The following is a 16,185-nucleotide window of genomic DNA, read 5'->3' on the forward strand; positions in this document are numbered from 1 at the left end:
CCTTTTTCCAGGGCATCCTCTACACTGTAGTAGGAGTAACATATCGAAGACATCTACTGGGAATTATAATCAGCATCTCAACCTGATATAGTGCTAAAACAAACCTCGTCTGCCTATAGTCTTGTCTTTCTAAAACTAATTAGCAGTTTTCTACTTTTCATTCCTAAGTCCAAAATTCTTGATATCATCCTCACCTGCCCTCTTTCATACCACACATTTAATCTATCATCAAATTATGCTGGCTCAATCTTCGGGATGTAATCAGAACCTAACCATTTCACGCTGCCTCCAGTGCTGTTACCCCAGTCCAAGCTACTATCATTTTATTCCTGGATTATTGAAAACCCTATATACTAGTGTGCCCAGTAGATCTTTATCTGCTAAAGCTATGCTGTCTAGTACAGTAGCCACTAGCCACTTGAGGCTTTTGAGCACTAGAAATATGGCTCACTAGAATATGAAGTGAGATGTGCTATTAAAAAGATACACTGGATATTGAAGAATTCGTTTTCAAAGAGAATGTAAAACAATTAACAATATTTTATATTGAATATATGTTGAAATAATATTTTAGATAGTTTGGATTAAAGAAAATGCATTATTGAAATTAATTACCTATTTCTTTTATTTTTTCCAACACGATTAGTAGAAAAAATTGAAATCACGTATGTGACTCACCTTTATATTGCTATTAGACAGCAGTACTCTAAATATTTTTCTAAACACAGCAATCAGAGCTAACCTTTGGAAATGTCAGATCTTATCATTCTTTGAACCAACACCCTCCAAAGGCTTTCCAGCCCCCCCCGAGGGAGAAGGCAGTCTGTACAGTGGGTGACAAGGCCCAGGGTGATCCTGTCCCCTCCGCTCCTCTTCCTCCCACTTTCTGCTCTCTCGCTCCAAGGGCCTCCTTGCAAGCCCCACCTGAGGGCCTTTGTATTTACATTCTCTTCGCTTGGCTAACTCTTTCCCAGCTGGCTGTGTGGCTGGCTTTTGCATTTCTTTCTGCTCAAATGTCTCTCATTAATTCTATTAGAGAGGCTCATCCTGCTACCCTCTCTAGAGCAGCAATCATCTTACCTGCACATACTCAATGTGAATGTTTTCTTCATGTTTTGGCTTTACTTTGAATGACTCGTCGTTGCCTGTAGAATGAAGTCCAGATTACTTAGTATTTCTCGGTGCACCATTATTATTTAGACACTTTCTAACTCCAAAACTCACTGTTCTCAGCAACTCTCATACCATGCAGTTAGAATCACTTGCAAGAAACACAAAATAAGAAAACAGTGGTTTAGAAAGTAGAGGTTTAAAGGATTATTATCAAATGTAAATCTATTCTTGCACCGAATTAACATGCATTCTTCTTCAAACGTATGATACGCAAGGAGGACAGTTTATTTAACCCTTTGAATTCAAGTTGGCACCCATTCCTTAAAATGTATGTTAATAGTATCCATACCAAAGACACATGATATACTTACCAAGAAAGAGTGTACACCTTTGTAAAAGGATCTCTATGTGAGTAAGTTTTCTTTTAGTGTTTATTTTCCTTTGGAACAAAGATTATGTTCAGAATTTTTCTCCTGCTAATGAAATAGGAACTATAACTTATAATAGTTAGATACTTCATTATAAGAGAGTTAGGTGATTTGGGGAATGAACATTTCTATTTTGGGTAATCAGGAAAACACATTATAGCTTAGGAATAAATCTTTCAGAAATGTTTATCGTTCCAGTTCATTCAAATATATCTTTCGGACAGTATTTCTTAAAACCCATAAAATTAATGGTGTATTTAAAACATTTCATTGGCATTTATTTCCTAAATCAAATTCAGCACTAGTATTTAATTGTACTGTCTGTCACAGCCTGGAGATCTGGCAGTTAAAATAATTTTCCCTTTTAAAATAAAAATATTTTCCTCCAGGGCTAGCTTTCATATTCTTGAGTGTGTTTATGTCACACTGCCTTGCATTTCCATGTGCTGAGATCTGGAGAATCTGTCAGAACTAATCTGGATCTGGTATTTATTTGTATCTTAAAATTATGCTGAAATTTTAATTACTCACCATGCCCCTGGCTTCGTAGGATATATGGAACTCAACTTCTGTATGTCAGCTCCTGGAGTTAAATTTTAAATCCTTCACTACCCAAAGCAAGGGCAGTACAATAAACTTACTTACTCTCTGCAAGATGCTAAATGTTACACTGACTATAGAAGTTTATAAGGCAAAGTCTAAGTCCTCAAATGCAGAATAATTCTAATCCACCGTGCCTTCTATACATGTGCTCCAGAGTGAGTAACTTTCTCTCCCTCTTCAGAGAACTTGCCTTCCACCTGTTAGTCTTAATTGAAATCTGTCTTTACAATATGAATACCTTTTCCCTTTTAATCTTTCTAAATTGAGTTGCCATTTTCTCAAGGCTCTGGAATCACAAGGACATCTATTCAAAGTTAATATTTGTAGAAAAATTTCAGACTTCATAGAGGCATATCATTTATATGACTATCTTGTCCTCACCTTTATTGGCTTTACTAAAACTCCTTTATAACATTTCTCGAAGACTTGTACTCAAGGTTGGCCATCATTTCATCCACCCCATCTCCCAGAATCATCCTGAGCAACTTCGATGTCTCCTGAAATGTTCTCCCAATGACTTTACCTTCTTAATCCTGAAGACCTTCATCCAGTCATAAATATATCTCAGATTTGTTTTTCTTTCATAGCCTTTTACTGAAATGCTCCAATACCCTTTCTAGCAATGTCTCAGTTTCATTTTTCCTTCTCTCTTCTGTTACACAGCTACCAAAGTCATCTTTTTAAACACATACCTTTTAGGTTTTTTCCTTGGCTTCAAAAATTTGATGTTTCCCATTGCCTAGAGTGGCGCTTCACAACTTTCCACCATCATGGCTTACTTTGAAAAAGGTAATAAATATGCGTGAGTAAACTGAGGGGGAAACTTGGACTAACCTGGGGCCTATGGTATATTTACTGGGCTGCTCCCATGTAAAGCATAAAGCCCAAGCTCTTTAGGTTTGGTGTCTTACTTAGGAACCTCCTCACCTTTTCCCTCCTGAAACAGGACTGGAACAAGAACTGGAGGACAGGTCATTTTAGAGCCAAAGCCAGGTGTTAAATAGGGTGAGACAGGGAGGAGAGAAGCCCTTTGGACCACTGTGGCTCATTTATTGGAGAAAATGTGTAGAATGAGCCACAAAACTGTTCCACAGGAGGACAGCAGGAGAATGAAGCATTTTTCTACAGTCTGTTGTCTCTAATAAATTGGGAGTTGCACCCAGGGACAAACTCTGCATCTCCAGGCTGTACCTGCAGGGGAACTTGAAGTTCTTTTTGTTTCAGAGAAAGTCTTAGAGTGTTACAGGCTTAGGTTGGACCTAAGTGGATTCAACTGTAGTGGATTCAACTGTTTACCCTCTTTACTCTGTACTCATGTAGCCAAGATGATATAAAGTGGAGTATCAGAAATGTCTGGTGTAGACTTCCTCTTGTACCACTCAGATCTTGTGCCTCATATTAAGCTCCCTCTGTCTTTAACTCTTTAAAAAGTAACTGGTCGTAATACTAATGTATTGGAAAGAAGAAAAAAATGAAAATAACAAGACTTATGACCAGAGGGTTAGTGGATCAGCTATAGGCTGTGCCAGTCTCAAGCTGGTTTTAAGGATGTGGTTGGAGCTCATCATCTCCCTCCTTTGATACTCATTTCTGATTTTCTCACTCTTAGCACTTCTAGAAGTGACCCCGACCACCATCCCTGAGGAGTTTGAGCCATTGGTTGTCTTGCCCTGTCAGGATGTCAATCACGAGGCACGAATAACACCAAGAGATATCCCAGGGAATCCCCGGCATTCCCAACACCCTTCTGTTCATCCCTTCCCTGTTGCAGCAGTCTTATTTCCTCATGATGGTTAGGGCTGATTGATTATCCTATCTCCTTTCTTTGCCTACTTGTCCAACAGCATGAGTAATACAAAGTAACCAGACAAAGCTTTGGCTACAATGGGGCCCTTACATTATCCACTAGTGCAGTGGTTCTCAACTAGGGATGATTTTGCCTCGCGGGACATTTGGCAGTGTTTGGAGATGTTTTTTGTTGTTACGTCTGATAGGGAATTGCTCCTGGGATCTACTGGGTAGAGTCCAGGGATGGTGCCAAACATCCGACATTGCACAGGACATGCCCCCACTAAAAAGAATTATCTAGTCCCAAATGACAACAGTGCCAATCTTGAGAAACTCTGCTCTAATAGAAGTGATTTCCTGCTGGGAACCTGGACTTCTAATCCCACAGAGGCTAGAGCTATGGGGACAGAATGCATGCAGTCTGCAAGTGGTTGTTTGGGAATAATAGTGCAAAGGTTTTTTCATTCTATCCCTTAGTTCCCAGATCCATGTATTCTAGCCATTGGGAACATAGCACCAAACAGCATCCATTTGGTTGAGTGCATAAACCACACTGCAGAGGATAGTGTCCGCGAGTTGTCCAGTCAAAGGATGGGGAAGCTGAGACATTTATTCATTCATATGTCAGAGCTTTGGTAAACCTGTGAGGTGGGACATTGACATGGTGATGTAACTGTACATCAGTCATGCTGAACCCAGGTGGGTAAAAAGGGCGTACAAGGACCAAAAGTATCTGTTCTATGTAGAATATATTCAGAATATAAATACAGGGTATTTTTCTTTATTGCCAGTGAATTTCCAGTACCCATACATGTGCCCTGCACAGAGGTTCATATGAGTGGCTTAACAAGTTTCTGTTGAATAAGATGAAATAATTGAGCATGAATAAACAATAAATCAATGAATAAATGAAATGTTGCCTGAAAATTTTCAAGTGTATTGAATATTTTAGTGTGGTTACCAGTGCCATCTTAAATGAAGACCCTCACGGTCTCGAATCTGTGGCCTCCCTGTAGATGTCACAGCGTCAACAATCAGCGTATCTTGCATTTGTTCTCAGTGTCTCTCTTTGCTGGCTTTGATTAGCTATTATCCACCTTAAGATAATACACTTGCTTTTTATGTTCAATATTCTCCTTTGCTCCTGAATGATGATTCCGCTGAAACATTCATGAAGGCATTATTTGAGTTAAATTTTAAAAGAGTGATAGTATTTCAATAGGTGAAAACGGAGTGTAGAGAAGATCAAAAACAAATAAAAAAATGAGGATAAGAAATCTCTAAGTGTGTTTTCAGGTAATTATAATCAGTGCTTAGGATACATGAATTCTATATGTGGAAGTAAGAGGAAATCTTTGAAGATCTAGTTGGGTTTACAGTTTGCCAGGCCTTTTAGTACCAGATGAAAGCATCTTCACACCTTCATAAATGCCCCAGTTACTGATAGTTTATTATGTTCTGCTTCTACAGTAATGCTCATGCTCGTTGACAGTATACGTTATGCTTTTATCTCTAACCATTCTGTCCAGATCCTCTTAGACTCTCATGAGGCTGCATCAGGTTCTTCCTACACTCTCATATCCACATACATATATTCTCCGAGCTTTTACATTTTGAGCTTCTTAATTCTCACTCACCTAATGCTTGACATTGTTTAACTTGTTATGTGTTTTAAATTCACTCACCAACTACATAAGAAGCCAGCCAAGGACAACACTAATTATTTCTGTCTCCTACACATCAGCAAGCAGAATGCATACATCTAATCTCCTAGTATTCATCCCAGGAGACCAATCTTTTGTTGGGTCGCTTTCCTGTCTTCCTCCTACCCTGCACATGCTCTCACTGGAGCTCCTGCTTACTCTCCCTTCTCCTTTCTCTGTCTCCTTCCCCCGTCCTCCCCCTCACACATACACCGCCAAGCACCACTCAATTTTTGATTCTTTCCTGCATACTTTTGCTTTGAGTTATTCCTGATGGAACCTTGTTTTTGTCGGCTTATTTTCCTAGATGGGAAGTGATGGAATTTTACGCCTCAGTACTTCAGCTCTAAATAATGAATTCTTTGCATATGCAGCACAAGGGTGGAAACAGCGACTGGCAGAAGGTAAATTTGTATTTTCTATTATTATGTGACCTATCAGAGTACACATACTGTACTGAGCTTTGTACCTTTCTCTGATTTCCCAGTCTTTTTCCCCCCACAGTACACTTTAATTTAGTAAAAACTCATATCCCTTTCCAAATGAGTTCACGAATTCTTTTGTTATACTTGACATTATTGATGTCAGATATTTTTGAAGAAAGCGTAATTTTATCTTGAACATCGTAAAATTTTTGATGCAGCAACATTTTCTTGGGGATGGTAATTTTAATGACACTGTTTGATCCGTTATGCATTCTCTTAAGCATCCTGGCACCTAAAGAAAATTCATTGAATGATCTCTTCCCCGGATGTTACTGCTTCACCTTATTCTTGCTTTAGTCACCAAGTTTCTTGAAAGACTAAAAAGTGCCCAATGCTACTGTATTTTTCCTCTTTACACACTCACACTGTTACAGTCAGGGTGGGCCCACTCTGTATAACTGAAATATTCCTCCTAGAGAAGAATACTAGCCAGGCGTGGTGGCTTATGCCTATTATCCCAGGACTCTGGGAGGCCTTGGCAGGCAGATCGCTTGAGCTCAGGAGTGAAGACCAGTCTGAGCAACATGGTGAAACTCCATCTCTACAGAAAATACAAAAATCAGCCGGGCGTGGTGGTGCATACCTATAGTCTCAGCAACTCAAGAGTCTACAGTGGATGGATCACTTAGGCTCAGGAGGTGGAGGCTGCAGTGATTGACCTACTGATCATGCTACTGCACTCCAGCCAAAGCAACAGAGTGACACCCTGTCTCAAAAAAAAAAAAAAAATTACTAATGGCAAATTCCAATTTACTGTTCTCAGTCCTTACATTTCAAGTTCCTTCACCAATATCTCATTTGTTTTTTCACCCCATCTGACTTGAAACCATCTACTTTAGATTTTAAAAACAGAATTTAAATTATTTTTCTGGGGCTGCATTTCTGCCAGCCCTTGCTCAGCTTTCATCATGATCTCCTATTCTTCCATCTGATGCCTCCAACATTTTCTTTTCTAATCATAGTATTCCCTAAGCTGCCTCATTCACCACCTTGGTTTTAGCTATTGCGAGCAAGCCAAGAATTTTCAAATCTGGCCTTCACCCCGTTACCTAATCCCCCCCCCACTCCTTCCCCAGTGTTTTATTTTCAAGTGCTTAGCAGATCTCATTAGCTGATAACAGGCAGTTTAAACCAAAATGCCCAATATTAAATTCACTAGCTTCTCTTCCCTCTCTACTCCTCCTTCTGTTTCCTCTATTTCTATAATGTCACAACTGTCCTCATAGTTCCTCAGTTTGAAACCTTACCGATGTCTCTGATCCTCTTCCTTTTCTCCATGCCTATCTGGTCATGAACTGTTACTTGATTGTACTTGATTCCTCTTCAACATTCCTGCTGCTACTGGCCCAACGGTATCTCCACCTCTCCTGTGTGCTATTCAGTAGCCCTATAAGCTGCAGTCCTCCAGTTCTTCACCCTGTTGTCAGACCTGTTTTTCTAGACAGCTTATTTGGCCATGTTCCTTCTACACTGAATGCCACCAGAACCTCCCCCTGTCTCTCATAGAAAAGTGAAGAACATTCTTTAGAACATCTATTGGGTAACTGACCTCAGCTTTTATTTCCCATTTTATTTCTTCATATGTTTTACTCACAATTGGCCATTCAAAAGATCATAAATATATGGATTCGTACCTCTGGCCTTGTGATTTAATTACTTTATAAAAGCCTGAGTAACCTTCAAAATTTAACTCAAGAATCAGCTCCTATATGTGGTCCTCCTTAATCAACGTAGGCAGAATTAAGCGCTTTACTTTCTATATTTCACTACATTTATTATTATGGCCTATACAGGGCTTTATACATTATAGTATAGTCTATTTCCAGCAGACTGATTTCCTTAAGGACGGTGAATATACTCTCTCTTATTTGTAGCCCCTAGCATGTAATACATTTGCTAAATTCTTTAGCGTTCTTCTAAAGCATTTAGCTTTAGCATTTTTATGAACATCTTGAGTGATGTTCATAAAAAGGGAAGCTGTAGAAATGTTATCATTATTTGTCCTAGTGCTTTTCAAGATCCATAAAAGTTTACTCAGATGAATTATATGTTTTCTTTATTAATTGGCAAAAGATGTGACCACATTTACTCAATACATTAGCATTTTCTTTTTAGGAGAGTTTACCCCAGAAATGCAATTGCGGATAAGGCAAGAAATTGAGAAGGAAAAGAAAACAGAACCTTGGAAAGAAAAATTCTTTGAGAGGTTTTATGGAGAAAAGTAAGTACTAGAGTATTTTTTCTCATTTCTCTGAGAAGGGAATGAAAATGTAATTCTCTGCTTCACGTAGCACACTCATATGCTGTAAAACTTAATAAACCTGTGATAAAAGGCAATAGTCCCTCAGTGTAAGAAATTGCAGATGAAATTATAGTGGTATATCAGCACTTACATTTTTAAAAAATGCATTTTCAAGGGTTTATAACTTGTTCATGAAATTTTATTTTGGTCTGAAAGTAGCACATGAAATCTTAAAGAAGTCACTTTTGAATTTCTTAACAGATTTGAGTAAAATTCTCCTGTTTTCAAGTATGTTCATGGATTAATGCTTTATAGATAAGTAATTTTAAGCACGTGTTTAATTCTCACATTTTTCTAAAAATATTGACTGTGCCTAATGCATTTTAATCTTTGTTTAGTCCTTGTTTTGGGGAGAGCCTGAGATATTATCTTTTGCTTTATCTTCCTCTTCAAATGTAATCTGTCTTTAATTTATGTGTGTGTGTGAGCTTCTTTTTTAAGTAACACGAGCCTTTACATCATAGTGTGGTAGCAGATGAACTAACCCTGAGAGCAGTTTCACCTTTGCCTCATGTTTAGCAGAGACACATTCTGCTTTGGCAATATTAGTGTCTTAGAAAATCAGATCCCTAAAAAAGGAGGGGTTTAAGAACTTACTATTGACGGTCACTTCAGATCCCCCTTAGAGGAACTTACGCTCCACCTCCCACATACAAATCAATGCTTGAAAGTTGTTATTTTGTGTAAAGGACACAGGTGGTTGCAGGTAACAAGACCTATGTCATGTGATCTCATTTCACACAATTACACCTGTAAATGGGGGAAAGACAGACATGCCAGAAGGAGTCTCACGTGAGAGCTCTTCATGTAAAGAAATTAGATACTTAACAGACCACTTGGAGTAGGGTGCTCAGAGTATGCTGGCCTTCATGAATTGTCCTAAATGGCACTCCGTAGTCCTCTTGAGTAGGAAGGCCTGTTTTTAATTGCTGTGCCAGGATTTCTGTGTGTGTGTGTGTGTGTGTGTGTGTGTATTTATTTATATACTATATATGTATATATTTTTATATATACGTATATATACACACATATATATTAAGCAAAACCAAATAAAGATAATTAATGTCTTTTCTCAAACATTAAAAATGTGACAAGCTAGTTATATGTCTTCACATGAAGTCATCAGCAGTATCACTCAAGCCTGGCTAAATCAAAATCTAGGAGTTGTGCCCAGGAGTCTGTGTTTTAGAAGCTTGCCAGGAGTCATGCTGTTGCCCAGCAGGATTAAGAACCCTGGAGGATAAGATTAAAGACCGCTTAGGAGCCTTCTTCCCTCTCCTTTTGCCTGTGAAAGAAAATGCTGCGAGCGCTCTTTTTAGTAATGGCAGAAGCCTAACTGAGATAGTACCTCCAAAGCATTGGTTCTTAATTTTTAGTGATAGATCCATTCTTTTATTAAATTAATGTATTTATCTAACATCTCCTCTGTGCCAGACACTCTCCTGGATGCCAGGGATGCAGTTGTTTGTAGGACTACCTAAGCTCTACTCCCAGAGAACCTCAGTTCAAGGGACTTACATTACAGAGAACTTTCTTTCATGTAACAAATAATCATTGAGTATACACTGGCTCTGATATGCTTCTAAGAGCTTTGCAAATGTTTCACTTAATCCTCCCAACAATTTCATAAGATGGATACCATTATTCATAATTTTTTTTAATTAGGAAACTGAGGGAAAGTGAGGCTAAGTAATTTTCCCAGGTTTATAACAGTGAGGTTAAGTAACTTGCTTGGGGTCTTAATCCTGCAAATCCTTCTCAGAAAAATTCACGCACAGGCATATTTTTTGCATGAAATTTAGAGGCTTTCCAGATTCCCTTAGATATCAGATCTAGGGCCCCTTCCCTAGAAGGTGACAGCTATGATATTGTTAATAAACATTAACAATTAAGCTCTTGCCATCATTAAGCTCTGAATACAAAACATACTTCTACTTAGCCTTTTTTTTTTTTTTTTTTTTTTGCTGTAGTTTGTCAGTAGCTTTTGTCCTCTCACATCACTGGACTTGTCTCTTGATCTTTTCTGTCTTTCATTACATATTGCATGCAGATATATTTTGAATATTTCATTGACTGCCCTTCTCATTTTGTTGCTCCCAGGTTACCTTTATTCCCCTACCACCAGACAGTTTGTAGTTGACTGACACCATGTGCCTTTTCATTGCTCTAAGTTTTTTTTTCAAAAATGTGTCTAAACATTTATACTAGTGTCCAGTTAAGATCTGTCTTAGTTTTCAATTTTTTTAGGTATTTATTATGATTCTCACTTGCCTAATTTCTTTATAATATAGTATTATTCTATATTTGTTTTACATCATTTGTATAAATGCTAAGTATTACAGGGCTTGGCTTGTGAATTTGTGTCTAGATTTCTGGAGGCCAGGGTTTTCCTTTGCGTAGTATGAGGAACTGTGAATATCTTCCTCCTCCTATGCCTTATGCAACCTTAAATCTGTTTTTCTGTGAAAATAAGAAAATGTTGACATGGGCATATTTTATACAGTGCTGTTGTGTATATAAACTTACCTATCTGCATGTTTAATAATAATATTAACCACCTAGCAGAAATTTGGCTGCCAGTGGATAGATTTCTGTATGTTACGCACTTATTCTAGTATCAGTGGTACCTCTGCTTGACCTAGTCCCAGGGAACCTTATTTCTTGAAGATTATTCTGCTTTAAATTTATCCGTAATGTTGTTTTTCTGATCTTCTCAGTATATAGTATAGTTATAAATTGTAGCTTAGTTTGAATTCATCTTAGAGAACATTGAAAGGAAAGAGAATATTTATGAAGGCAGTATTTTCTACCTTTTCAGAGATTTCTCAATTTAAGTAAAGAAGGCAATGGCCAAATACCCAAAAACTGTATTCAACGTTATTTCTCTTTCACATTGAGGATTTTTAAAAAGCAAAGGTTAAAGTGGTTTTCACTGAGGTGTTGTTTGCATCAATGTTACTATGACTATATTTCTTCACTTAAATGTGCTTTTTCCTCTGGAAATGTTCTCTCTCCTGCTTATCTTTCTCATTGCCTGTACCCCAATTTAACTTCATTTAGAGCAGCATGTTTCTCTACTATCTGATGCTGACAATGTAAATTATATGACAGAAAACAGTGATTTACAGTACCCTTGACTGTAACTCTGTTTAGATTTGCCTTAAGACCTGAACATCATGCTCAATTATTTCTTGATTTTTCGGTACCTGTCATGTATGGAATATCTTCACAGTAAGAGATCTGCATGAAAGAATTTAAAAGTCTTGCTTCACACAAATGTAAGCTGATAGAATAACTTTGATAACCCCAAATATGTTCTGTTATTCTTTAATGAAATGTCCATGTTGTCTTAGGTTAGACAGTTAGATGCCAAAATAAGGTGATTGAGTAATACTTCTTAGATTAGTTTAAGAAAACCAATCTTTGGAACTCATTTCAATTTCAGAATTTGATGAATTTCATTCATCTTCCATTGATCTTAATTTCTTGGTTCTCTTGTATCCTCCAAAAACTATATAATTTCCTATTATAAGAGCATCTTTCTACTTCTGTATTTGAAAAATATATATCCTATATGTTATTTTGCTTTTCTGCTCATATTTTCTAATACTTTGTTGTGTGTAATTTTCTTATTCCTTTATTAACACTTGGTAAGGCTCATTTCTCCTTATTTCACAAAATAAAAATCTGGACTGTTCTTAACCAGAAGTAGAATTTTAGTTGAGATTATAAAAGCAGCAAAGAAGTATCATCATTATAAACTGGTTTACATAAATTAAGCATGTTAGTGATTATAAATATTTTCTGATACTTCGTTGTATGTAATTTTCTTATTCCTTTACTGACACTTGATAAGGTTCATATCTCCTTGCTTTACAAAATAAAAATCTAGACTGCTCTTAACCAGAAGCAGAGTATTAGTTGAGATTATAAAAGCAGCAAAGAAACATCATCATTATAAACTGGTTTACATAAATTAAGCATGTTAGTGATTATAAATGTAATTTGATGCACTTACTTCTATTGAATACTGCATTCCTGAGAGATCCCAGTTGTACCTTTCATGTTTTGTGGTTGAGCAATAATTTCTTATCTCTAATTTCTGTACAGGCTGGGCATGTCAAGAGAGGAATCTGTGAAGCTCACTACTGGACCAAACAATGCCGGAGCTCAGAGTAGTTCTTCATGTGGGACTTCTGGCCTTCCAGTTTCTGCACAGACACCCTTGGCAGAACAACAGTCAAAAAGCATGAAAAGCCCAGCTTCTCCAGAGCCCGGTTTCTGTGCTACTCTTTGCCCTATGGTAGAAATTCCAGCTAAAGATATAATGGCAGAATCGGAGTCAGAGGATATCTTGATCCCTGAAGAATCTGTAATTCAGGAGGAAATTACAGAAGAGGTAGAGACTAGTATCTGTGAGTGCCAGGATGAAAATCATAAGACGATACCTGAATTTTCTGAGGAGTCTGAAAGTCCAACCAATTCTCATGAAGAACCCCAAACAGCACCTCCTGAAGATAACTTGGAGTCCTGTGTTATGATGAATGATGTTTTAGAAACTTTGCCTCATATTGAAATTAAGATAGAAGAGAAGTCAGAATCGCCCCAGGAAGAAATGACAGTTGTTATCGATCAGTTAGAAGTCTGTGATTCTCTTGTTCCTTCCACTTCATCTGTGACTCATGTCAGTGACACAGAACGTAAGGAGTCAGAAACTGCGATAGAGACCAGTACCCCCAAAATAAAAACAGGGTCATCTTCTCTAGAAGGCCGGTTTCCAAATGAAGGAATTTCTGTAGATATGGAGCTACAGAGTGACCCTGAAGAACAGCTTTCAGAAAATGCCTGCATCTCTGAAACGTCCTTTTCTTCGGAGAGCCCAGAGGGAGCCTGTACCAGCCTGCCTTCCCCAGGAGGGGAAACACAGTCCACATCAGAAGAATCATGTACTCCAGCCTCCCTTGAGACAACATTTTGTTCTGAGGTGTCTAGCACTGAAAATACAGACAAATACAACCAGAGAAATTCCACTGATGAAAACCTTCATGCATCTTTGATGTCAGAAATCTCTCCAATATCCACTTCACCTGAACTATCAGAAGCATCTCTTATGTCCAATTTACCATTAACATCTGAAGCATCACCAATATCCAACTTACCTTTAACATCAGAAACCTCACCGATGTCCGACTTACCTTTAACATCAGAAACTTCTTCAGTGTCTTCCATGCTTCTCACCTCTGAGACCACTTTTGTATCCAGTTTGCCACTTCCTTCAGAAGCGTCTCCAATTTCTAACTCTTCCATAAATGAGAGAATGGCACATCAGCAAAGAAAGTCACCTTCTGTATCTGAAGAGCCGCTCTCCCCACAGAAAGATGAGTCTTCCGCCGCTGCCAAACCTGTGGGAGAGAACCTTACCTCACAGCAGAAGAATCTATCTAATACTCCCGAACCCATCATAATGAGTTCTTCTTCCATTACTCCTGAAGCATTTCCGTCTGAAGATTTGCACAATAAAACCCTGAGTCAGCAAACTTGTAAATCCCATGTTGACACTGAGAAGCCCTACCCTGCTTCGATTCCAGAACTGGCTTCTGCGGAAATGATAAAAGTTAAAAATCATAGCGTCCTGCAAAGAACAGAAAAAAAAGTGTTATCTTCACCATTGGAATTATCTGTCTTTTCTGAAGAGACAGAGAATAAGGGAAATGAGCTTCCATCTGCTAAATTACAGGACAAGCAGTATATCTCATCAGTGGATAAGACTTCATTTTCAGAAGGCTCTAGAAATAAGACACATAAGCAAGGGAGTACACAGAGTCGGTTGGAAACCTCACATACTTCCAAGTCCTCAGAGCCCTCCAAGTCACCTGATGGGATGAGAAATGAAAGTAGAGATTCAGAGATCTCAAAGAGGAAAACTGCAGAGCAGCACAGCTTTGGAATCTGTAAGGAAAAGAGAGCTAGGATAGAAGATGATCAGTCAACCCGGAACATATCATCTAGCAGCCCATCTGAGAAAGAACAGCCTCCAAGAGAGGAACCAAGGGTTCCCCCTCTCAAGGTATGGTATTAAACAAAAGACAATTCCGTAGATAGGCTTTTCCTATTTAGAAGCCTAATTTTTCAAGAATAATTAGATTTTCTTCCTTCTAGGTTTTATGCAGCAATTTATAATATCATCCTCTAATAGTAAATGATCTTCTTTATGACCTTGTGTTGAATTCATAAAAGCAGTTTAGATACATGCATATGTTTAGACCCAGCATTAAAGAAAAGCGAATAAAAGAAAGAGAATAGGGCTGGAAATGTCTCCAGGCCACTGAGGCCCCTGGGTTTATGGGGATTTCCCGGTGTAGGGCAGAGACCTGTGTGAACCTGGGAACATGTGAAAGATAACGTAGCGTCCTATGAACGTTCTGGAGAGAACTTACGGCATAAACCCAGTGTAATTTTTTTTTTGAGTTTCTACCCTCTGTCATTTATACTGACTTGATGCTTTTATCTAAGTGCATTTATACTGTTGTACTGTAAAGTGGATTATTCCATCATAGCATTGGTCTAGAATTATAAACATCTCAAGCTTCTTGAATAAAAAAATATGCTCTATCTGTAGATATAAAATCTATGAAATTTTCATTTTATATATGACTCATGTTCTCCACAGGCTGACTTTAAAAGTATGGTTGTACTTACTCTTCTTAATAAAGCAATCTCTAGTAAGCAAGATTCTAGAGGTGTAAAAGATGAGCATTAAGTTCAATTAAAAACTCACTATGCATTTTAATTTCTGAGGCAATAGAAATAATAATAGCAACTTTTCATAGGAGATATTTTTAAACATGCCAGTCTGTCAAAAGCTAATTTTCAAAGTCATATGGACTTTATGTAAAGAAAGAAAGAAAGAAAGAAAGAAAGAAAGAAAGAAAGAAAGAAAGAAAGATAGATAGACAGACAGACAGACAGACAGATAGATAGATAGATAGATAGATAACAACATGAGGGAAATTTGTAGTCATGGAAATGTTCTGTATCTTAATTGTATCAATGTCAGTATCCTGGTTGTGATATGTCAGAATCTTGCCAGATGTTACCATCTTGCCATATTATTGAGCACATAGTTAATAAATTAAGCACTGTGAAGAAAAGGTAAATACTACAAGAATATTTGATGTTTGGTCTTAAGAGCTCTTTTTTTAAGGATATTTAAGTTTAATTATTTAAAATATGTTTAATTTTTTATACTAGGAAAAATATTAAAAGAGCAAATTGAATCTTCTCCCCAAAATTATCCTTTCTTTTCTTGGCCTTTGGAATAGAAGAGAGACTTCACAAGCAGTTTGAAAATGAGACACAAATGGGTGCAGCACAGCAACATGGCACAAGTACACATATGTAACAAACCTGCACGTTGTGCACATGTACCCTAGAACTTAAAGTATAATTTAAAAAAAAAAAAGGAAAATGAGAAACAAGATAGCTCAGGATGACAATTTCATCTATCAAAGTTCCAAAGCATAATTCTAAATTGATATGTATAATCTGGAAAAAAGGGAAACAGAATACATGGAAATAGCACCGAATGGGAAGCCCAAAGGCTCTAGTCACTCACTGGTTATATGACCGCAGGACAAACTGCTTTACCTGCACAGCCTCAGTTTCCTGAACTGTGAAATGAGGGATGTCAACTAGAGTCTTTCCAGCTCTACACAGCCATGTCTAAGAATGCTTTTAGTGACTAGAGCAACACAGCCTTGCTA

At 37.7% G+C, this 16,185-nt stretch overlaps 1 protein-coding gene across 8 annotated transcripts in view; it reads left to right on the plus strand.

Annotated features, from left to right (window-relative positions):
• ASXL3 (ASXL transcriptional regulator 3) overlaps positions 1–16,185 on the plus strand; it is a 173,782-nt gene that overhangs the window by 148,248 nt on the left and 9,349 nt on the right. For all 8 annotated transcript variants that reach the window (XM_009192582.3, XM_017951656.3, XM_009192585.3 and 5 more), the window contains 3 exons: positions 5,943–6,039; positions 8,236–8,341; positions 12,533–14,489. In XM_009192582.3, the coding sequence (XP_009190846.1) occupies positions 5,943–6,039; positions 8,236–8,341; positions 12,533–14,489 (2,160 nt within the window). The remainder of the gene's footprint in view (positions 1–5,942; positions 6,040–8,235; positions 8,342–12,532; positions 14,490–16,185) is intronic.

The sequence above is a fragment of the Papio anubis genome, chromosome 19 (genome assembly GCF_008728515.1).
Source record: "Papio anubis isolate 15944 chromosome 19, Panubis1.0, whole genome shotgun sequence".
Lineage (NCBI taxonomy): Eukaryota > Metazoa > Chordata > Mammalia > Primates > Cercopithecidae > Papio > Papio anubis.